This window comes from Jatropha curcas, chromosome 7, assembly GCF_041381405.1.
Source record: "Jatropha curcas cultivar XTBG-Jc1 chromosome 7, XTBG_Jcur_1.0, whole genome shotgun sequence".
In the NCBI taxonomy this organism is placed as follows: domain Eukaryota; kingdom Viridiplantae; phylum Streptophyta; class Magnoliopsida; order Malpighiales; family Euphorbiaceae; genus Jatropha; species Jatropha curcas.
The window spans coordinates 28,515,755-28,538,834 of record NC_143157.1 but is presented as its reverse complement, the minus strand read 5'-3'; the positions used below and the strand labels follow the sequence as shown (position 1 = coordinate 28,538,834).

The 23,080-nt window shown below is 33.8% G+C and overlaps 3 protein-coding genes across 4 annotated transcripts; all 3 read right to left on the bottom strand.

Annotated features, from left to right (window-relative positions):
* Positions 1-5,375: 5,375 nt before the first annotated feature.
* Positions 5,376-9,105, bottom strand: LOC149495135 (uncharacterized protein At5g19025-like). 2 transcript variants are annotated; one of them, XM_089724331.1, is made up of 2 exons: positions 8,288-9,101; positions 5,376-5,745 (listed from the first exon to the last, which is right to left on the bottom strand). In XM_089724331.1, the coding sequence occupies exons 1-2, from the start codon at positions 8,929-8,931 to the stop codon at positions 5,700-5,702; spliced, it is 690 nt and encodes a 229-aa protein (XP_089580457.1). In that variant the 5' UTR covers positions 8,932-9,101; the 3' UTR covers positions 5,376-5,699. The 2 variants fall into 2 exon arrangements, with proteins under 2 accessions (XP_089580457.1, XP_089580458.1); XM_089724332.1 differs by lacking the exon at positions 5,376-5,745 and adding an exon at positions 6,365-6,667 and having other exon boundaries at positions 8,288-9,105.
* Positions 9,106-9,727: 622 nt separating this feature from the next.
* LOC105631906 (Serinc-domain containing serine and sphingolipid biosynthesis protein) lies at positions 9,728-13,283 on the bottom strand. The gene is made up of 6 exons (XM_089724365.1): positions 12,986-13,283; positions 12,235-12,471; positions 11,372-11,483; positions 11,113-11,287; positions 10,696-10,939; positions 9,728-10,233 (listed from the first exon to the last, which is right to left on the bottom strand). Exons 1-6 carry the CDS (start codon positions 13,167-13,169, stop codon positions 9,941-9,943), a joined length of 1,245 nt encoding a protein of 414 aa, XP_089580491.1. The 5' UTR covers positions 13,170-13,283; the 3' UTR covers positions 9,728-9,940.
* A 4,357-nt stretch (positions 13,284-17,640) lies between these two features.
* On the bottom strand, positions 17,641-22,405 carry LOC149495134 (DUF21 domain-containing protein At4g14240-like). Its single transcript, XM_089724105.1, has 13 exons — positions 22,003-22,405; positions 21,760-21,836; positions 21,077-21,160; positions 20,857-20,970; positions 20,078-20,161; positions 19,869-19,940; positions 19,475-19,542; positions 19,256-19,343; positions 19,052-19,125; positions 18,585-18,948; positions 18,442-18,488; positions 18,268-18,349; positions 17,641-17,895 (listed from the first exon to the last, which is right to left on the bottom strand). Exons 1-13 carry the CDS (start codon positions 22,241-22,243, stop codon positions 17,818-17,820), a joined length of 1,473 nt encoding a protein of 490 aa, XP_089580231.1. The 5' UTR covers positions 22,244-22,405; the 3' UTR covers positions 17,641-17,817.
* Positions 22,406-23,080: the final 675 nt, after the last annotated feature.

Sequence of the window (23,080 nt, the reverse complement as noted above, 5' to 3'; positions counted from 1 at the left end):
TCATTTGTTTTCTAAATTTAATAACGACAGAATCATCATAAAATTCATTAAAACAAACCGAATATCCATTCTTGCTCAAACTAGAAACTGAAATTAAATTCCTTCTAATTGAAGGTACATATAAAACATCCTTCAAAAACAATGTTCTATTATTCTCAAAATTCAAAGAAACATTTCCTATAGCTAGAACTGCAACTTCTGTGCCATCTCCCAGAAAAATGCTTACATCTCCTTTATTTAGCTGACGAGTTACCTGAAACCCCTGCAATGAATTGCAGACATGATTAGTGGCTCCAGAATCTACACACCATTGGAGTGTAGTCAACACCGCTAAACAGGTTTCAACTATCAGCATATAAAACAGAGACATACCTTGCTTCTTCTTGGCTAACCATGTTGGACATTGTGACTTCCAGTGCCCAGGTTGCTTGCAGTGAAAACACTTACCCTTAGGCTTTTTCACAGCAACACTTGCACTAGTAGATGCACCACTCGTTTTAGGCTTAGCCTTGTGAGCATTTTTCTTCTTCTTACCCTTGTTCTGGGCAGAAGAAGAACCTCGCTCAACATTAAGCACAACAGGTGTAGCTCCTTGCTTAATGATAGTCTCAGCAGCCACCAGCTCATTCAGCAACTTAGACAGAGTGAAATCCATCTTATTCATGTTATAGTTCAAACGAAACTGCTGAAAACTGGTTGGCAAAGTGTTCAAGATCATTTCTACCTGTGTAGCATTGTCAACCTCAGCACCAAGAACCTCCATGTCATTCAGAAGACTCATCATCTTCAAGACATGAGTTCTAACTGGAGTTCCCTCCTCCATTTTGGAAGTAAGAATCTCCCTCAGTGCATTTTGCCTTGCTGCACTAGTTTGATCTCCAAACATCTCCTTGAGATTTTCGAGCATGTCAAAAGCTGTGTCCATCTTCTGATGCTGATGTTGCAAAACATTTGACACAGAAGCCAAAATGTAACATCGCGCCATCTCATCAGCTTTAACCCATTTCTGGTAAGCTCTGGTGACCTCTTCAGAGGCACCCTCACCGGGTTTTTCAGGACAAACTTCAGTAAGCACAAACTTATACTCCTCAGCAGTAAGCAAAATGTCCAAATTCCTCTTCCAGTCAACATAGTTTGGACCCTCAAGTTTGTTTTGGGTTAAGATGTTTGCAAGGGGACTGAATGATGCCATTTCTATTTCATGCATTAAACAAAAAAGCATATCAATAATAAACATTGAATAAATCAAATTGCAAATATACAACTTTGATATCACAATTCAAAAAAAAATACACATTCACAACATTCATGAATAGCAACCTCGATGGGAGAATTCAACCAATCACATGTTTTGCATATTATAATTAGATAAGACCGGCACATACTACTCGATGGGAGATAACATGCCTCTTAAATTAACATTAATGTGTGAGAAAATATTACATCTGATTCATGTCACTAATTAATTTACTCAGATGGAGAGTTAAATCAATACAGACAAATTAGACTAGCTCAGTAATTATATTAAAACATGACATCTTCCGATGGGGAAGAAATGCAAATAATTACAACTAGAAAGTAACAAAAAACCACTCACAAATTAATTCATATAATTAAAATAAATTAATTATAATCAAAATTGCAAAATAATATATTTTTAAGACAATTTTGCAAATAAAATTAACATTTTTGGTTGAAAATGTTAAAATTTAGTGTTCTGGTCTATTTATGCAAATAAATTAAAACATTCTGGGTTTATTTTACAAAAACAGAAACATTCTGGGCCATTTCGTAAATTTCAGAACTTGTTTGGACTATTTTGCATAAAACAGAAACTATTGGGCCAAAATTGCAAAAATCGGAAAAAGTCTAGGCAATTTTAATAATACCAGAAACAATCAGGGTCACTTTATAATTTAAATAACTCCAGGGGGCCAAAACAGAATAACTGATACTTTCTGGGTCAAAATATAAAAAATTAAAGTTCAGGGGTTAAAATATAATAAACAGAAGATCCAATGTCAAAAAATAAAAACTTAAAGATCAGGGGTCAAAATATAAAATTTAACAAATTGAGGGATTTGCCTAAGGTGTGCTGGCCTTGCCACATACACCCCCCCTTGGGGGTGGTTCCAGAACATGGTTGAGGCCTTTTGGGCGGGTTGCAAAGCCTGCCTGAAAACAAAACCATGAGGGGGTACTCGTACGGGCTGGAGCCCCAAAGCGGACAATATTGACCATGGGCTGGGCTACATCCGATATTTTATTGGTAATAAAGATAATTTAATCCTATTCTAGTTAGTAAACTTTTAATTTTATTATGATATCAATTTATTATATATCAATATTATAAATTCAATCTCATTCTAATTAAGAATTTGTCATGTCATATCAGTATATACATGTTTAGTTTTAATTGCTTTTGATTATCAAGAATTTATCGTTTTTTTACTATCAAAAATTATTACATCAAGCTTTTACTAATTTAAAATTATTGAGTTCGAAATCATGTTTTCTTCTTTCGGTAAATATAACATTAACTCACTTTATTTACAAATTAAAAAAATAGTTTTTATTTATATTTCTTATAATTAAGTAATCCCTTCAACCTCCTTGTTCGTGTTTAGATTTATAGATGTATAGATTAAATTTATAGATTCGTTGGTTGGGGTTTCATGAGAATTGCTTGAGAAATAGGTTCCACAATTGCTTTGTTTCGTTTCGGACGTTTTGGTGGTAGGCACAAATAGTCAATATCTTAGTATTATGTTTTTATTAATATTAATATTTCGGAGGCAATTATATAATAGTCAATCTCTTAAGCTATAGTAATAATAATAGCTTAATAATAGTTATATAGCTATTAATGTAATCATAATAATTCTTAATATATGAGTTATTGCAATATTTAATATATAATATTTATAATTTAAATTAAAAACATAACAAGTCAAGTTAGTTTTCATTTTGGAAAATTTTCCTTACGTTCTACTTTTATTTTTTCATTATTTATTTATTTATTTATTTTTTGGTATGATATTATTTCACATTAAAAATTACTAGGTATTGAGGTATTACTTTAAATCTTTTTGGTTATCAAAAGTTTATTTGCTTGACTATCAAAAGCTTGATACAATTTCATGTGTAGGTCTCTTTCTTAAACATCGAGGTATATGTTTCCTTAAATTAAGGTAAGTTGAAAAAATAAAAGTACCAAGATTTTAGTTCATCAAATTAGTATTAAATTAATTATAAAATATTTAATGTAAACTATAACATTTGATTATTAGATATCGCGAGTGAATTCAAAATTTATAGAGTTGGAGCTAAAGATTCAACACTAGAGAAGTATATGTTGTGTTAAAAAATATTATTATTATTGTATATGTTGTGTTAAAAAATAATTGTAAAATTTTTTATTGTTATAATAATTTGATCTTTTTAAAATTACTATATAATGTTAATATTGTCCATTAATATTCTAACATTTTTATAACTTTTAATTATAAAATAATTGGATGAATGAGAATATTCATAGTAAAAAGGCTAATATTTAAAGTCAGTTAGCAATCTTATCATTGAAAACAATGTAAATATTATCTATAACTTGCCTACTCAATTAAGAATTATAAAAATTAATATTTTAATATAATAATAATAAATAATTATTTGAACTCATATTAAATTTTCTCATTACGTTTTATTAGTATGAATAGATAATTAATATTTATTTACAACAACTTCTATCAAGAGTAAGTTAATAACATATTATTTTATAAACTATAAATTATATTTTTTATAATATTTTTTATTTTATTAATTCATGAAATCCTAGTTCATGATATTTGTTTCTCAATTGATTTTAGAGTAGGTGAAAACATCAAAGGAAAATGAAAATGATTTAGAGTAGTTCACTCACAATAATTTGCAGCTTATAAACATGCACGATTTGTTTAGATTTTTATTTTTTCATTCTATATAAAGGGCTTGAACCTAAAGCTTGCTCCCTTTATACTGCTCGTGTACTGTCATTATCAACAAAACAAAATGTTTAAAAAATTACTTTCTAGTCAAATTCCTCCACTTGCAAGGAGCTATGGTAGCCAACGCGCTGAATTTTTCAAAACTGAACAAATATATGCTAAGGGAAATGACTATTATCATACAGTTAGAGAATATGAAAAATACCAAAAAAACAAGATATCAAAGAAACAGTATGCCCAATCTCTTGACACTACAAGCATAAGAGAGTCTACAAAAATGTATTTTTGGAAAAATGGCAAAAATATTGCAGAACGAAAAGGTTTAACAGGTGAAGAACTTACGGAAAGTATAAATAAATACGTGGAGGAGATGTTGGCTAATTCCTACTTCAACAGGATTGATGAGTTTGAGGTATAACACTTTATTTTGTTGTTTTTCATATTATTAGATATTAAATTTTAACTAGCTCTTTTTTTTTTTTTTTTTTTTTTTTTTTTAAATGAACAGCGCGAAGAGGAGAGTAAAAAAAATAAACAGCGCGAAGAGGAGAGTAAAAAATGACGAAGACCGAACATATAGAGCAAAATAGTATTTTTAATATGAATTATGATTTGTTTCTGGTTTGCTATCAATAGGAAATATAAATAAATGCTAGTATCTATTATGTCATGTGTTGCTTCTTCCACTTATAGTTCTAGAAATATTATGTTATCTGTTACTTCTAGATGTTTTATGTAATTTTGGAATTTAAAGCTATGTTTTATGAAATTTCCGAATGAGTTTCATATTTCCCTGGATTTCATGCTATATTCTAATGTTTATTTTATTTGTTCCCAGTTTGTACTAAAAGAAAAGGAAAGAGATAAAAGATAACGTGGTATATAATCAACTCACCGATAACAAATAATTAAAAAAATAAATATAATTTTTAAGTGGGAAGTGAGAAGTGGAAGCAGTAGAAAAATTAAATTAATTAGATAAAGAGTAGAGTCTAAAACTCAATTCTGTCAGCAAAGATTAATATAAATTTTAGCTATACTCTAAGAGTGACTAATCATCTAAATAAAAAAAACAGGCTATTTTTGATTGATTTTGTAAATGATGATGTCTTGAGTCATCTTTAAGCCAACAGAATGATTTGGGAATCAAAGGACTCATCTGCTAAATTCACAGTACAAGTATCTTATGATTTGTGCAATGAAAGAAAGCGAACTACAATACAACAATTCTATTTACTAATTTTACTTCGACAAAAGCTAATAGGAAGTGAATGAAAGGCTGACTGACTGGCTGAGCAAATGCATAATGTACTTCCATGGCAAAAGACTAGTCCCAGGCATCCAAGAGACCAATACCAATATACCAAGAGCAGGGTAAAATAAACTCAAATATTAAAATGAAAAATATCTATTTGGCATGCATCATATATTCAAATATGTATGAATGTGTTTATTCCATTGAACTTGTATATTCTTCCAGAAATGAAATATTATCACTATTGAGTTTGTATATCTTTTCAGAAATGAAGATAATCTCCCAAGAAAAGCAGATACAGGAATCTTGAAGATGAGCCACCGCCAGATCATAGGATTAGAAATTGTGTTCTGACCAAGAGTGCAATCTTCTAGAGAAAATGAACAGTCAAAATCTGGAAGGCGAACACATACTAAAGAGGAGAAACATATAAAGGGGCCCTGACAATGAAACCATCACAATTAGCGATGATCTCCTCCTCCATTAGCAGCCACATTGGCCAAAGCCCTACAAGTGTCATAAGACTCGAGTTATGATCATAACAACAGAACACATGTTTGGACACATCATACACTCACCAATGTTGGTACTCTTAAAATAGTGTGAACATCCAATAAATGTAATTAAATAGACAGTCCCCAAAATTTTTGAACATGAAATAGACTTGGAAAATGCTTTGAACATGCAACGCTGTTAGAAAGATGAAAGGGAATCAAGGTGGATGGGTTGTTGTTTAATGACACCATAAAGAAAAATATGATTTACTTAAACTAACAGGGGGCATAACAAATGATAAGGACTGTAATCTTAAACCTAAGCACTTCCACAATCAGGACTTGCCGAATTCCTCCATTTCACTCGTTGACCGTCGAGCATAAGATTTACTCCGTTTCAAGTGCAAGGTGCAATATACCTTTTTAGTAGACAAGTTTGTCCTGAATCTGGCATCATAGTGCTGTTCTTAAGGACCATTACATTTTTCAATGTAGTTTTTTTTTTTTCTTTCTTTTTTGAGTGTTTGTGTGAACATTACGTTTTTTAGCTATCAAATTCTCCGATTTGAAGAAGAAGAATAAATGTACAAATTACAAGTTGATGAAGCCTAGAAACAAACATGACACCCATACAACGACCAAATCACAACCTGCATGATTCACACAAATCCATGAATGCATGCATATGTATATATTTGTTCAGTGTTTAAATTATTTGAACACGAAAATACAGTTAAAACATCCATTCTGCTACAAGTCTTCCCACATCCTCACATATTCAAGTGACATGCATGTTCACACAAACACAGTGAGAGCCACAAGAAACTAAGAAAAATCAAAAGTGGATTTATTTTTAATAGGGCAAGCATATTCCATGTGCCTTCTGAGCTGAATAGCTTTAAGTTGGTATCCTGCTACTCCTTCAACTAGAATTTCTGTTTAGAACAAAACTTTACATGTTATTTAGACAATAATTGTCTTCTGCATTACTGAACATTGATGTAAATAACCGATGATATATCTCATTACGGAAAAGATAAAAACACACAAAAGATTTCTTATCGTTAGGAAGACATTAAACGAGAAAAGCCATGGCTAAAATACATATTTCAGCAGATACGTTTAAAGAAGTAGCAAATCAGGCATAGCCTGCTCTCTCTGCTCAGCTTCTTTACAGTCTGCTGGTTCAAACACAAGTTTACTAGAAAGCAGAAACTTCATCAGGCAAAATTATTAGGAGTCTCGAGAGCACAGCACTTCACTGAAACCTCTAATTAACTTTAAGCAATAAAGGACTCCAAATATCATTTTACAAGAAGCTAAGGGAAAGTCTTAATCAGGATGCTGCATAGCACAATCATATCCTTAAAACACCAACTTTTATTTGATTACTAGAATATTAGGTTTTCTATCACTCTACATATCCATGATCAGACTGAGCCTAAGTAGTGATACTTTTACCATAAACATATTTTTGAGACAGACCATATGAGTGAGTTACACATGATTGTAAATTCAACAGTATCAGGTGCGAACCTGCAATTCAACCCGATTAGCTTATTTCATTATATCAAATTTATCCTAAATGTTTAACTCTATATTCGCTTCTGTTCAACAAAAATTTAAAATCCATCTTGTTTATTTGTCTATGCCTACATCAGATGTCAATAAAAAAAACCCAGCTAAAAACAGCAACATAAGTTCCTTAGATAAGTAATAAACAAGCTCCAAATTCAAACAGACCATTCTTGAGTTACCAATATTCAGAAGAACTTGAAAGTGATTAATAAATAATCACATTCAATTGAATCTTCACCCATTTGCAACCAAAACATCATTGCTAGAGCAACCTACACCACACATTCAAATTTTCTTATCATGGTCCCAGGATAACAAATATGATTTTGATTATCATTAGGGCCTAGATGACATCAGAGCTTGAACACTTAAAAACACCAGAGATGTGTGCGTTAAAGCAACTAATGTGGCGTTTGGCATAACATATGATAAAGTGGCACATCTTCCATTACAAGGGATCTTACAATGGGAAACAAAAAAATAATAATGCATAGTGAATTGCATAATCAGCCCAACATAATTAAAATATAAAGAAAGCAATATTTTACTGGTTTAAATGCGACTTGTACATCTTTGCCAGCACAGTTGCACATAAAACAAATATAAAATGTTTCACCAAGCAAACGCCATTTTCTGAAGCCTGGATATTAGAATGATAATAAAAATGCTCTACAGAAACATCAATCCTAGTACAGGAATGAATGTTTCAGAATTCTTTGGCGAGCACAAAAATATTCAGTCATTTTCCATTTTGAGCTTCATTGCAAAAAGCAAATAAACTACTAACTCAAAATTAAAATTCACATCCGCAAAAAACCATAGATGCATGCTTTTAATAGCAGTTAATAAAATTACCAAACAGAAAAACAATTGGAATCATTCCAGAATAAATAAATGAACTGATTTTTCCAAGATTAAAATCGAATTGAATAGATTAAAGAACCAAAAAAAAGGAGGAAAACAAATGTCGAACTCACTTTTTATGGCGTCGTCCCTTCTTTGGACCCCAGCCCTCCAATTTAGCGACCGGACAACCACACCTCGATCGAAAAAGCAAAATCGCCCTCCCATTAGGCGGAGCCATCTTCCTCAATTCAGCTCGAAGACACTCATAATCGGAATTACCTTCACTCCCTCCTTTCCAAGGCAACTTATCGATCTCTTTAGCCCCAGTAGATTTGACACAATCCTCGGTCTGCAACTGCAAATCAAACTCCATCGCTTTCTTCAATCCCTTGCATCCAGGCTTGTCGCACTTGCGAGATCTTGGCCCGCAGCAGAACTCAACAAATAGAACAGAAAAGAGAAATAGAGCCAAGAAGCCGCAAATGTAGGAAATGGAAGGGACATTGATGGCAAGGTGAAAGGAAGAGTTAGAGAGGAGGATTGATAGGGAGCGAAAGATGTAAGAAAAGTAAGAAGTTAGAAGAAATATCCCTGAGAAGAGGACGAGAATCAAGATTAGAATGTCAAGGGTGGCTGATGGAGAGTGTTTACAAAGAAGAGCAGAGGAAGAAGAAGAAGTTGGATTAGGGTTAGGGTTTGATGAAGAATAAGAAGATAATTTGAGGGGTTTTGAAGAGGAAGAGGGAGAGGGCATGGTGTAAAGGAGTTGGTGCATGTTAAACACAGAAATGATGGAAAAATAGGGAGGGTGTTTTTTACAGAGACCGCTCTATATGTATATGTTTTTTTTTTTCCTTTTTCTATTTTTCATATTTTTCTCATGACAGGAAGAGCGTGGTGGTGGGAGGAGGCGCATGGTGGCGGCGTCGGTGGGTGACTAACACGTGCTGAGGAATGAGAGTGGAGAAGTGGAGGCTTTTCTTGAAAAAGATAAAATTACTTTCTTTTTTTTTTTTAATGTAATAAACAAAGAAATATTCTTTTCTTGGGTTAAATGTTACGTATACGATAAAAAAAAAAACTTTAAAGTTAGATTTTATTATTATTTTTGCAGTATTGAGATAGAAGAATTTGACTGCAAGATTGTACTAAAATACGTATAATTTTATTTTAATCAACCAATTATGAAGCATCAATTTTGTAATATTAGGTTTGTACAAAGAAAAGAAGATTGATGTTGACTTTTATCTCATTAATTAACACATTAAAGGATTAAATACAAAGAAGAAATATTTGATTGAGGTAAGCATAAAAGAATCAAAGATTTTTTTTTTTTTTTTGACTAATAAACATACAAAACCTGCAAGTGGATCACAGTCACATATTCATATCATCACAGATCCTTGCAGCTTTGTGTTCAAATTTAAGCTTATTTGTGCTTTTTTATTCATTAATTACTTATTAGAAAGATACTGACCATTCTTCCAAGTTCTAATTATCACACAATCCACCAGATTTTCAAGAATCTGTGTGGCTCACCTCTGAAGTGATTTTCAGTTCTTAGCTACTGCTACTATCAATTCTTGTTTTTATTATTATTATTATTTATTTTATTTCATTTTTTACAAGAGAAGAGGAGAGCATTACACTTCAATTCTTACATAATAATAAGATTTTTATCCAAGTCCCTAACCCCAGCCAACCTAAGAGATCACAGGTATTCAACAACTCGTGTATTAACAAACAGTTATGTAGGTATTTCCATACAATATGTAAAAGGATGCCTAAAAGAACTCCCGGTCAGGCAAAATGACTGGAGCTACAAGGGTCCATACATAGAGCCCAGCAGTGACCCATTCGGTGCAGATCCGAACCCACACTGATATCCAGCCAACGTCTATCAGGTCGGAGTTTTCTGATGAGTTGGTCCAGCCTGAAAGAAGCATTGCAGAATACATGCTGGCCAAGGCAAATATCAGGTGGAAGAATGTATATGAATAACTCACAGGCTTTGCCTCTTTTTCCTTCTTCTCTTTTCCTTCTTCCAACTGTTCTTCAAGAAGAGGTTTCTTTGCATCTGCAACAAAAGATTAGCAACATTTGGATTCAACTGCAAGGTTTAATTTTCTAAATATAGTAAAGAATATTTGCTTTGCAGATACAAGAACCATATATTGACTTCGTGATGCTATATTCGAAGACATCTTTGGACCCGTTGAAGAAATAAAAAGCCTATGATTATTCACCAGACAACTCCAAATTTCGAAGTGATCAATAGACAAATGGCTTTAACATTTCTATGGTGGCATCAGCAGAAGTAGGCAAGGTCCACAGTTTACTTTTGGGGTATTGAGCAAAAACTACAGGAGGCAGCAGGAAAAATCAATGGTGACAACTCATAGGCAGCACAATTGATTGCCTCAGGACTAAGTCTGACTTCAAATCAAAGGAGGAATTTTTTTTTTTTTAATACATTTTCCCATCATAGTGCATAAAAAAGGTTGCATCAAGGATTCTTTTCCCCAGTTATAAAGATTACCAGATGACTTAGGTGAAGACGGTGGTGACAGAAATGTCGTTGAAGACCCAGCACGAACAGCAGAGTATAGGACTGAGAGAACTGTTGTAAGCATCCCAAGCACAAGTGTGCTTGTAGAGACTGCTTTTGTACTTTTGTGGAGACCATTGCATGCATAATCGAGTGGTTCACTAGAGAGACCGGTATAGCAAACATAAGCACAATACACTGATATCACTGAAGCAGGCAATAGGCTTCCATTAACCTAATTGAAATTCCAGCCACAATGATATTGCAAGTTAAACAACTGTTACTTCCATAAATGTTAGAATACTAATACTTTCATATGTGTAACCATGCAAATCAGATAGTTAAAGCCATAAGATAACACTTATGTGGAAAATCAATGAAATATAGAAAAAATAATCTTATCCTCACCGTAGGATGTAATGCTATTATAGCAAATACAAATGCCAGAATCATGGTCATGACAATGAAGAAGATATTGAGGCCACAGTCGTGGCCAGACGGGTTGAACCACAAAAATAAAATGCCAGAGAATGTGAATGCTGCAAGATAGCACACGATTGACACAGCAAGTAACGCAATATACCTAAAAACAAGCAATTCAAGGATTAGAAATAAAAAAGAAATGATGAGAAAGAATACTTAGAAGACACATAAATTTGAGGGCAACCATTTCTGTTCATCTTTCTCAACCCATGCATCATTCCACGAGTGCGTAAAGTCTAGCAATATAATCACTTGAACCAACAAAAATAGGCCTGCTCCAAATTTTGATGCAATTCCTGCAAGTAAGTTTCACATACATCGGTCAACTATGAGGTTCAGCATCAAATATCAGGAAAGGTCAAAACAACAATTCATTACAAATTGTTACCAAGAAAGGCAATATTATAGGCCAAGGGAAGCGTCATCCTTGAAGGAAAGGGAAATAAATGAACAAAAGATTATCTCAACTTTGAAAAGCAATAGTCATTTTTCCGTGCTTTCATGCAAAGCTAATCAGATTTAAACTATGAAAGAACCATGGGGGGGGGGGGGGGGGAGTGATAGGGGATTCCTGGAAAACCAATATATTCCCAAAGAAGTTGCACTTTGCACAGGCCATAAAGTTTAGGTCCATGTCAATAGAACTAGTCTTGCAAACGAATGGATTGGATCGAATTGGAATATGGAAATTCGAAGTATTAAGAAAACCATAAAATTCCTCGTTTAAATAGAAACTATTGTGCTATCGTATCATTAAAAACAATAATATCCTTATTAGACATACAATTATATCAATTCAAGGACCACATATTCCTCAGCTATCCCAGGTCTATGTTGCACGAAATGGAAACTCAGAAATGTGAAACAATACAGGGAAATGAGTAATTTTACACAGGAAAACAATATTTTATACGGGAAAACACATGTAGAAACATTTCTAAAACACGTATCCTAGTTGAGAGTTTCCTGCATCATAGTCCCTAGCTAAGGAAAATCCGCTAAATATGATGATTGTACTAAAATAATGTTCCAGGGAGCTTATCTGACCATAAATTGAGATGATAACATTGGGCATGAAGAACATGAGGACGACAAGCAAAAGCCAGATCACCATCTTTGCAATCCATCCACCATGATGCCACGAGTCACGCTTATCATTTTGGTCTTTCACGCCAATCATAATTAGAGCAAATATTGCAAAGAACAAGAAATTCCCTAAGCTCACGCGAAGTACTGCTTGTATTTGAAACCATTCCTCAGAGTGTGTATCAGAAGAGTTTATCCCTGAACCATATATCATATGAGATTCTTATAACTGAATAATAAGTCTCATTTCACTGATTTCAAAACCTCTGTCTACCAGAGTAAAGCCATATGCATTCAGTTAATTTTGCTTTATAACCAAATTACTGCAAAATAATCCATCGAAATTCTTCAATTTGTTAGCAATTTTAGGATCGAAATCAACCCCTACAAATAATCAATTAAGGAAGTGTAAACTTTTAGTAATTCCAATTAGCAACATACAGTAATAAAAATAAACAAGCAAACCCGACTTTTATCTTCAACAATTACGAATTATAATAAATGTCAAGAAATAGTGCACTAAAAAAAAAATACTCAGATTTGCACAAAGATAAAAAAAACTCAATGCGCATCTTGAACAATCATGCCAATAATTAACCATTTAATGCTCAATACATGAATCGATTTTCTATCTCTGAAAGTACCAAAATTTACAAGCATTTAAGGCAAAAAGAATCAAAATTTGGCAAAGAAAATGAAAAAAGGAACTAACAAGGGAGTTTCTTCAAGAGAGGAGCACCGACTTCTCTGAGAATCCAAGAAACGATTAAGGAGAGACCAAAGAGACCACAGTAACCGAGTCTTGCCGATTTCTTTGATATACCAGAGGCCACTGATGAGCAGAGGCCGCAGGTCATAGTTGCACAACATGACGCGAAGCACGCCAGGCACGACATCCCTTCCTCTCTTCCTCTCTCTCTTCTCTCTCTCAATTTAAGACGGTACCAAGGACTGAGGAATGACTGGTAGCTGAGGAAATGTTCCTGCGAGTAATTTGAAAATGTTGTGTTTTGGGATTTTTTGCTATATTTTTTAATTTAACCCCTAATCCTGTTTTTTGAATGTCGTAAAATTTGGGTGAACGTAAAATAAAAAGTGAAAATTTATTGAAATTGTTAAAATTTTTTATTTGGATTGAGGTAAAATATTAAAAAGGTATAAAATAAATTTTTTTACATCTATTTTAATTTTATTTTCACTTCATTTTGTGAGGGAAATGAATGGTAAAATCTTCGACCCTGTCTTGCTTCCCTCTTCTTTTGCAATTCTTGGAAGTTGGAAGAAACTAGAAATTGCAAGAAACCATAGTTTTACTGTTCTTATTTATGAGCCCATTTATATTCTTGCTTTGGGCTTTCATTCTTGTCTGACGGAAATGGTTGGCGGCACTAACCCATTTATTCATCCGGGCTCTGCCCCATTTTGGGTGAGCTTAATTTTTTGTTTTAACCAATTAATCCAATATATTTATATTTCTTTTATGGGTATGAACCAGATAGTTTGTTTCAAGAAGGTATTTGGAGGGTTTGAAGTAGTAAAAATATAATTCAGTGGTGGAAAGTTTTTTTTTTCTGGAATGCATAATATGTTATATGTTTTCTCAGGTTTGAATCGGAATTCAAGAATAATATTCAAATAAACAGCTAAATTTCAAACTACGGACTAAAATTTGCATGTTTAAATACCTTTTGTAAGTTGTAATATAGACTTGATTCTGGTTTGGAGTTTGATGGTATAAGCTTAGGCAAATACTTTTTGGTCTCTCCCATTGGATAAAAAGTGGAACAAATGAAACAGTTAAATGTGCTGAAATTTGGTTGCTTCTGGAGAAACTATATATGCTAACTATTTTGAGATTGACAGATGAAAAAGCTTGCAATAGAGACATATCACCTCAGCTTCTTATCCAAAAACTAAGCAAATTAACTAAATAGTTGCAAATATCTAGTTCAAACTGATCCAAACAATCATTTCAAAATTTCTGTCTAAAACATTTCTTTTTCTTTTTTATTTTTCAAGAAAAAAAGAATAGAAAGATTATCTAAATCCCACAACTTAGCACATGCAGAACTTCATATGTGGCTTTAGCTCGTTTAATACCCACATAACAGCCCAGATTAAGCAGACCATTGCCACTGGGCAAGAGAATGGACCAAGAATTGACACATAACACCAATTAAGCTACTACAGAAAGTTAGTCATTAAGCTAACTCCATCACCATGCACTGTGTCTTTGTGGTGTAAGACAAAATCATTGCTGTTTAGAAGTCAAATGATATTGTCTAATTAATTTCTTTCACTTGCTACAGCCATTTTCAGCCAGCTAAGCTGCTTAAATTAATTAATTAATATTCTTCCCATATATATATATATATATATATATATATATATGTATGCTTTTCCTGATATATATCTCTCTCTCTCTGTACAAGACTACAGTGAGAGCTATTTCTATGATGTTTCTTGAAAAGAATATTGTGATTCTGGTGTTTCAGTTGGTCACATCTCTATAACTGCATATGTACATCAAACTCCAAAATAATTGTACTTTCCAGAGCTAGCTTAGCACCCCAAAACCAGTTGTTGCAACAGATCAAGCACTCCCCCCCCCCCCCCCCCCCCCCTACTTGGAATTTTCCTCTTTTCTTTTCCCAGTTCAATAAAGCACAACATTCCAATAGTTGATTTTAGCTGTCTTCAAGCCTTTGGAACTTTAGGTTTCAATAGTAACGTGTAGATCTATGTGTATTAACCCTATTGGTCTCAATTGTATCTCCCTCATTTTGAGACCAAAACACTTGTCCCTGTCAGATTAAGCATATATATTATTACCCGGAAAATGAGATGTAAAAAACTTAAATACATCAATCCAATCCTTTCCACAGGCGCACTTATGGAGTTATATACTTATTAAAGATCTTATCTTTGATACTCTTTGCCTTAAGATAAGGTGTAGGACATTTCCTTGTTATGCTTTAATAAGGCACCAGGGACATGATTAGACACGTGGAATATGACCCTAAGTTAAAATCTGCATGTGTAGACATTAATTGAAGGACCTCTTTAAATGGTACCTATACATATAAAAGAAGCAGCTCTTAGGGCTTGTGTTAGATTCTTCATAAATTTGATCTAAAAAATGGGGTCTGCAAAAGGTGGTTTCTTTCCCTTTCTAGCTTTAAGAAGGAAAACTACATCTAAGAATAATAATATATGGTGTCCAAATATGATAATGGTGTGGGGTTAGTTTTTAGGTAGAAGATAAGGTTCATGTTTGATAGTAACTAACTGCTTTAGATCAAAGACTGAAGCAAATGATCGATGGCCGGCAAGTTTCAACAAAAGTAGGAAAATGTTTTGATGAACTGAAATTTGGATAGAGAAAGTGCACGTGACATCTACGTGGCTTTCAGATACAGGTGGACCTAATGACAAGCCTTCTAATAATCTCAAGTCTTTCCTGTGTGGGTATGGTTCAAACTTAGGACACAAATAAGATAGGGTAAGATGTCAATAAATATAGGTTGCGTCCTTAGTAACATTAAGTGCAATTTTTTAAGTCATATAGCAGATGGGTAATAGAAGATTTAGTAAGTGGAAGAGAATGGTGAGGCAACAGAAAGGGAAGCTTTATCTCATGAGGGTTTGCATTTCCATGCTTCTTTGTTGGCACAAGTACTCTTAGAGCCAGACTTCAGAACACTTGTCCATATGCTTTTGTTGTTTTTAAATTATTAGCTCCTGTATTTTAATTAATTATTACTCAAATATGTAGTTGTTTTGGTGTTATCTTTGCTTGTACTTAACTAATAGTGATTAGACTCCCTCAACGGATTTCATCAAATTGTGCCTGATAAATGCACTGTGACTGATTTCTTGTTTGCTTCTTTAGTTTTTTAAATCTTTTAATGTCAATTATTATCATATTAAGAAGCAAAAATCCAAAGAAATCCGGAAAATCAGGGTAACAGTAGGTGTGGATTAAGGGGCTATCTTACACAAAGAGGGACAAATTACAGCTCAAAGAGATCTAGAGAGAGAGGAACACAGGGGATGGCCATCAAAATTTACGATAAGTTTATATGAGTTATTAACCCCGTCCTTTTCCAGGTGATTTGGCAAAGGAGGGAGACAAGCTGATGGGCCTGCTTTGTCATCTTTGATTGAACAGGACCCACTTGCCATGTCAACCCCACTCAGAGACCAACGCCATAAACTTTCCTATACTAGTTTCTTTCCACAGCCTTCTTGCTATATAAGACCAAGCTTCTTCAGCTCCCATACTATATTATATGTGTACATGTAAGCAACTTCAAAATTGTCAGAATTATTTACATAAACATGGCCAGACAATCTGCACCGATCCGATTCCCCAAACTCCGATCATGGCAACGGTGTTCAAGGCTAGTTAAGGAGCAAAGGACGCGTCTTTATATCATATGGAGGTGTACGGTCATTCTTCTAAGCTGGGATGAGTGAATAAGATTATACACAGTAAGAAGCTGAAAGGAGATGGTGAAGGTATATATCTGCTGTTGAATCCTATATCGTTTTAGGACAAAGGATAAGCAACAGACATGTAGGTAGGCAGTTGCTGACTGAAGAAATAGCCAACAGGTATAAAGAAAATCCTGTTAGAGGAACAAAGCACTTGTTTTTTCCAATGTAATAATATATAGAATTTTGTCTGTGTATCTATCTTTCTCTCTTTCTTTCTTGCAATTTCATAATTCAGACACTGCCAATCAAGAAAGAGAGTTTAATCGCTGATCTCTAATAATATGAAAAGGAGAAGGCGTTTATAGAAATTTCGTGAATACCTTGCTTGCAATTTGCTAAGTTATCAGGGAAATCCAAATGGTAGCCATCATAAGGAGATAAAGAACCTCCAAGTCCAACCCTTCATTCCCCTTTTCTAAGAAAGTGAAAAATGGATTCCGTCAGGCAGGGAAATAAGCAGCGATTGTTTGGTTGTTTATTTTCTTTAAAATGATTAAACAATTGACAATTTGTGTATTCTTCTGTTACGAGCATGCATCTCATCATCTCTCCGTTCATCTAAATTATACTGATTTATTTCATTTTAGCAGAAATGTTTACAATTTAAAAAACGACTTTGAAGGAGGATATATTGCAATATTACCAATTACAAAAGAAATAAATGCCATAATCTTTTTAATAATTCTTTCCATTTTCCACTAAAAGTGTTCTTCAATTGTGCAATTTTTAATTCTAAACGAGGCACGTCAACTTTGCAACCCAGTTGTGCAGGCCTCTTAAGTGGCATCCTTCTCAAATCTCTTGTCCCAAAAAGAAAATAATAATAAAACAAAACATAGTTTGGAATCACTAAGAAAATAAAAGAGCTAAAAAAGAAAAAACAACAGCACTAGTAAAAATAGCTGATAGGGATAGATCATCTGCTCGGTACACTCATTTTCAATATATTACAAGCATTTATTTCGTACTTCTCTCTTGCAATATTGACAAAAATACGTCTCTTCTCAGAACTGTAGACACGAGTACACATCTATACATCCTTTCTTATCTCTTGTTTCCAAAAGAATCACCACCAGCATTCTCAGATTTCCTGGGGGTTTGCCCTGGCTTGTTTTGGCCTCCCTGGGGAATTTTAACAATAGACAACAGAATTAAGCTCCATTCATCATAGAAACCTATTTGGAATTGAAAGAATTTATATCTGGACACAGAGTCGCAATAAGGGCCAGAAACATGAATAAAACTGTTTTCAAATTGCTGTACTTCAATCTACAAACATGTTTACTGGTAGTTCTTCTCGTTACTTTTTTAACCATTTGAAAAACATTTGGATCCGTATAAAAGGAGAATCAGTTGCATCTGAAGGTGACATGAAAAATTGTTGGTCCTCCATCCAGGGAGGTGACTTGGTCATGGCTAGTTTTTTGCATTCATACACAAGCATCCATGGATCAAGGAAAAAAAGAAAGTACTTCATATATGATTTCCACTTACAGCTCCCTTATTGACAATCAACCTCCGACTTGAAGGAGCCCGTGCCACTGATGAAGCAGCTGCAGCTGCAGCCACACGGATCCTGCAAAAATATTAGAGAAACAAAAACTTATTTTCACTTTTTTGGCAATCACTAACCATCACAGCTAATCTTAAAGTTCAACTCTATGATACCTTTTATGTACATCTACATATTCATCTGTTTCATCTACAATTTCTTCCTGCATTGTAGAGAGTATCATTAGCATGTGGGATTGCACAACTGAAATGCATGGACTGTAAGAAAGCCTGATATAAACGGACTACATATAATTTACCTGCAGAAGTTCTTCAAACACATCTTCAAGCGTGATAATGCCAATGACTTCACCATCTTCTATATCCTCTGATGGTTGGGGGAATCCATTGGTTACCGCACAATTACGCGGTGAAGAGGTCTGCTTGGACAGCCTTGAAACTCTGTCAATATCAACAATAAGACTATCTGACTTCTCATCTTGCTTCACTAGCAAAGGAGTCGTCAATTGGGAATCCCCAGAAGTTGCTTTATTTTCTTCATGTTTTTCTCCTGTAGATGTAGGAATCTTGGTTTTTCCTTTAGACTTAACAACAGCTGCCATATGACTACTACCCTTTTGAAACTCATTCAGTATATCATACAAGGGCATATCAGATGGAACCCTGGACAAACATCCCAGAAATGAAAACTTACATTTATTTTGCTGCAGAAAAAAAAGTATAAAAAGATAAAAAGAGAGAATATAAAAAAGCAAAAAGAGCATACCGTGGAATTCTCCGGATTGAAACAGCACTTACTGGGGTCTCTGTCTCAGGTCGTACAGTGAGGAGACTTTTAACCTAAGTCCATATTTATTGGGAATGGAGGTAGAAGAACAAGAATATAAACAAAAACCACCATTTACAAAAATCAGATATCATGAAACCCAAGAATTCTATTTATCGTAAAGCTATTAGTTCTAGAGCCCACCAAGAGAAGTCCGATAATATTTTTTGGATTCCCAGAATACACAGGAACTCGGCTATGCCCTCTAGCAAGAATTTTTCCCATCGCCTCCCTGAATTCACAGTATTGTAGAAGAAAAATATAAATATGAATTATACACACAAATAGAAGAGAAAGCTGGAAAAATTGAATGAACAAGAGGAAGAGTGATGCCAACAATAGTTATTCAGGTGCACAACTAACCAATCCAGCTTGGAGTTGACATCTAAAGAAAAAGTTGATTCAATAGGTGTCATAGCCTCTTCAGCAGTCTGAACGATACAAAATCAAAACAGAAAGCATTACTTGGAGTCATTGACTACAAAATAATATCAATGGTCTAGTAGTATTTGGAATCTTGTCTAAATAATGTAGAAGATAAAAATCATGATTGAAGCCTGCCTAGCCCCAACCATCCAATAAGAGTTTTAGGCAAAATAGATTTGAAGTGAATAAATTTCACAATAACTCTAATATTATTTCATTGTTGCAAAACATAATAACTCTAATATTATTTCTTTAAAAAAATAAGAAAAAGGATAACAAACAAAGAAATAATATGTATTAGTTTGAAGATGCCAGTTTCATGCAGTCATACCTTTTCAGTTAAATCTAGTGCTCCACTAATAATTGTTGTCTCATCATGTGTGAGCTCACCCCCCTTGCCAGCCTAAATACAAAATGAAAGAAAACATATATAAAGAAAAAAGATGAGAAATTATGTAAAATTTTCATAGTTTCAGCATATTTAACACCTTTTGTTGATCCAGCAACTTTTACATAAATTTTGCAATGTCTCTAGTTTACCTCCTGGCTGTGGATTGAAACAAGAGCTTTTAACTGAGCCCGCCTAAATAATGCTTCATTATGCCCCAGTACCCAGTCCAGAATCTGTAATAACATAGTCTAAGAGTTCAGCATAACAAAATATTGGTTCAAAAAAAAAAATTCTTAGAGTAAAGAGCAAAGATTGATACTAGCCAACTGTTGGCAACACAGAAAGTGAAATCGAACCAACTCATCATTAGGAACATGATGCAGAATGATATCTTTTTCTTGTTTTTTTTTTTATTGGCTGATGGAAGCTAAAATTAGAAATGGAGCTTCATTTCACTGACTCAATTTGCACAAGTAATGACATTGATAATGACAGAACAGATTACTGATACCAAAAAAGGGGCGAATCACATATATATGTATCAAATAAATGCTCCACTTATTACTACTGAAAGAAAATCATTATTACCCTAACCAGTAATTATAAAGATCATACTGTCGTTTGTCCTGTATCTTTGTATTTAAAAATACACTATTGGTCGAGCATATCATTGACCAAAAGATAGTAAGTGAATAAAACTAAAGGCTTGCAGAGTCCAATTCAAGTGGCGTATATATTACATGCTACATGTGCCACTGTTGAAGAACTTTGATTGGAAACCAATTGCATTCAATAACTCACACAAAGAATTGTTGATCGTATGAACATCTAAAAGCTCCAAATTTGCAGAAAAGATTAAGAGTCATCACAAGGAGTTTCAATTTTGATGAAAAGTTGCTTGCGGAAATCAAGTCTATATCAGTATTACCTTCCCAATTGGATATGCTATTGGATAGCAAATAATCATCAAAACTCGCACAAGCCATACAAAATTGGCACCTACAGCCAGTCCATATCTGGAGCATATTGATTGTGGAATAACCTGAGAAATAAAGAATGTAAACTTCCAATCAAATTCCTACTCTGGACCACCAGCACCACTACACAGGAGGGCATTGCAAAAGCATGGAAATTTGTAGAATACATACCTCTCCAAAAAATAGAACAAACGTAACAGAGAGAATTATAGCAACATACTGATTGAAAAGCTTATCTAGATATATAGGAAGAGCCTGCAAATTGCAATAACAAAGTCAAAATCCACAATTGAATGTGACGTGAATTTTGTGAAAAAAATATATTTCAAGGAACACTATATATAAGAGATTTCCAATGTTTAGGACTAATATCCATACTTAATACTTTTCTTACTACTCCAAAATTCAGATTTTTACATTAGTAATCAATCATTAATTATATAATCTTACTTTCTTTTCGAATATGAATAACCTTTACATTACATTTCAATGCACTCGGGTCTCTATTCTTTCAGTTAGTCCATTGTTGATCCTAAAAGCATAAGCTTTAGGGTTGGATGTCCTAAATGGTACTACACTATTTCTCATGAAGGTGCCACATTCACTTAAACAATTATGTAAGCTTGGTATGCATACTCATCCAACCTCCTCATATATCTAACTAGCAGTACTCACTCTTCAATTTGCTTTTGATTCATAAATCAATTTTTAGCCTTGCGATCCAATCCCAGCAGATTTTTTTTTTTTCTTTAAGTTTTAGAACGGAATTAAATATCCAAATACCCAGAATGTTAAAAATTTGCCATTTGTTAGGACCATAATGATCAGATAATGGGGGCAAGTTTAAGAGTTACCTCCATGGCGGCAGCATTACAAAGAAGCAAGGTCACTAGAAGTTGATGTTGCTTTTGAACCACCGGAAGAATAGCAGCTAATCATTCCAAATAAGAAATTAAATTACAAAATCATTTCCGCACAGTAATAAATAACATCGAAAAGAAAATTAACAGTTAAAGATAACAAATCAACGAAAAACCAAAGCCAGTTGACCAAAATTCATAATTAAAAAAAAATCAATTCGAAGTGAAATGAAGGACCTGCTTGCTTCTTCTCAGCAGATGTGCCGCTACGTTGAAGAATTTCGAGCTCGACGAGGCCGAGGGACATGAGTCCGAGAGTGAGACCGGACATTATGCCGGCGAAGAGGACGAGAAAGCAAGAGATGCCAGCATAGATGAACCACCAGATGGATCCAAAAGGTATCCCACCTGCTACGCCGTTCGATTGGCCTACCATCGTCAACATCCTCGTTGCGATCACTGCATTAATGAGATGCATCTCGAAATGTTGTACGGGTTAATCGCCGATGATATGATTTTGAGGGAGGCTTATGGTTATACTTATGGATATCAGTGTTTCAGTTTTAATTAGTCGCTGGAGAGGAGAGGGTCGGGATTCCGCAGACCCAGAGGCACGAGGGTATATCATGAACATGCGTTTTAGCCATACGCCGATACGTAATATAATATAATAATAATAATAATAAATTAATAAAAATCAATTTGACTTGTCCTTCATGCACGAATTACGTGGCGGTCTCTAGACGGATACCCTACCCACCGTGACCGTGGGAATTCTGAGTTTCTGGTCGTGTCGTGACTCGTGAATCGTGACGTGGATAAGGGAATTTATTAAAATTAAAACACACTCACTGATAAATCTCAGAAAATTTTGCCTTCTTTGAAGATTGGAAAATTATTTGTAAGGAATACGAGGTTGGGAAATTCTGATTTTTCATACACACGAAATATGAAATTTATGGTTTCCTGAACCATGAAATGTATGAAATTTCATATTCTATAGTTTGGTTACAATTTATAAATTTAAAAAGTATGTTTAAAATAAAAATTAAATATTTTATATTTTATTATTAATAAAATATATGAAATTAAGAAATCTCGCCTTTTAACTCTCGTAAAATGATATAAGAAAAACATGATAAATTTATAAAATATACTAAATTCTTTCTCTGAAATTTCATTAATCCGAAAAATGGCTTAAAAATAAAAATTAAGATGATTGATGGGGAAATGGAAATTAAAAGTAAATACAACAAGTAAAATTTCAAATTTACAATTAGTTCTTGCAATTTGCATTCTCATTAATATATTTAAA

Coding starts and splice junctions, on each gene's coding strand:
- LOC149495135 (XM_089724331.1), bottom strand. CDS start 8,931: ATGCACCAACTCCTTTACACCATGCCCTCTCCCTCTTCCTCTTCAAAA. Junction 5,746..8,287: donor AAGGGACGACGCCATAAAAA/GTGAGTTCGACA, acceptor TGACACTTGTAG/GGCTTTGGCCAATGTGGCTG.
- LOC105631906 (XM_089724365.1), bottom strand. CDS start 13,169: ATGTCGTGCCTGGCGTGCTTCGCGTCATGTTGTGCAACTATGACCTGC. Junction 11,484..12,234: donor TGTTATCATCTCAATTTATG/GTCAGATAAGCT, acceptor ACTTACTTGCAG/GAATTGCATCAAAATTTGGA. Junction 11,288..11,371: donor GAGAAAGATGAACAGAAATG/GTTGCCCTCAAA, acceptor GCTTGTTTTTAG/GTATATTGCGTTACTTGCTG.
- LOC149495134 (XM_089724105.1), bottom strand. CDS start 22,243: ATGCATCTCATTAATGCAGTGATCGCAACGAGGATGTTGACGATGGTA. Junction 19,941..20,077: donor TTTCAATCCACAGCCAGGAG/GTAAACTAGAGA, acceptor TTTTGTATTTAG/GCTGGCAAGGGGGGTGAGCT. Junction 18,350..18,441: donor TATGTAGATGTACATAAAAG/GTATCATAGAGT, acceptor ATATTTTTGCAG/GATCCGTGTGGCTGCAGCTG.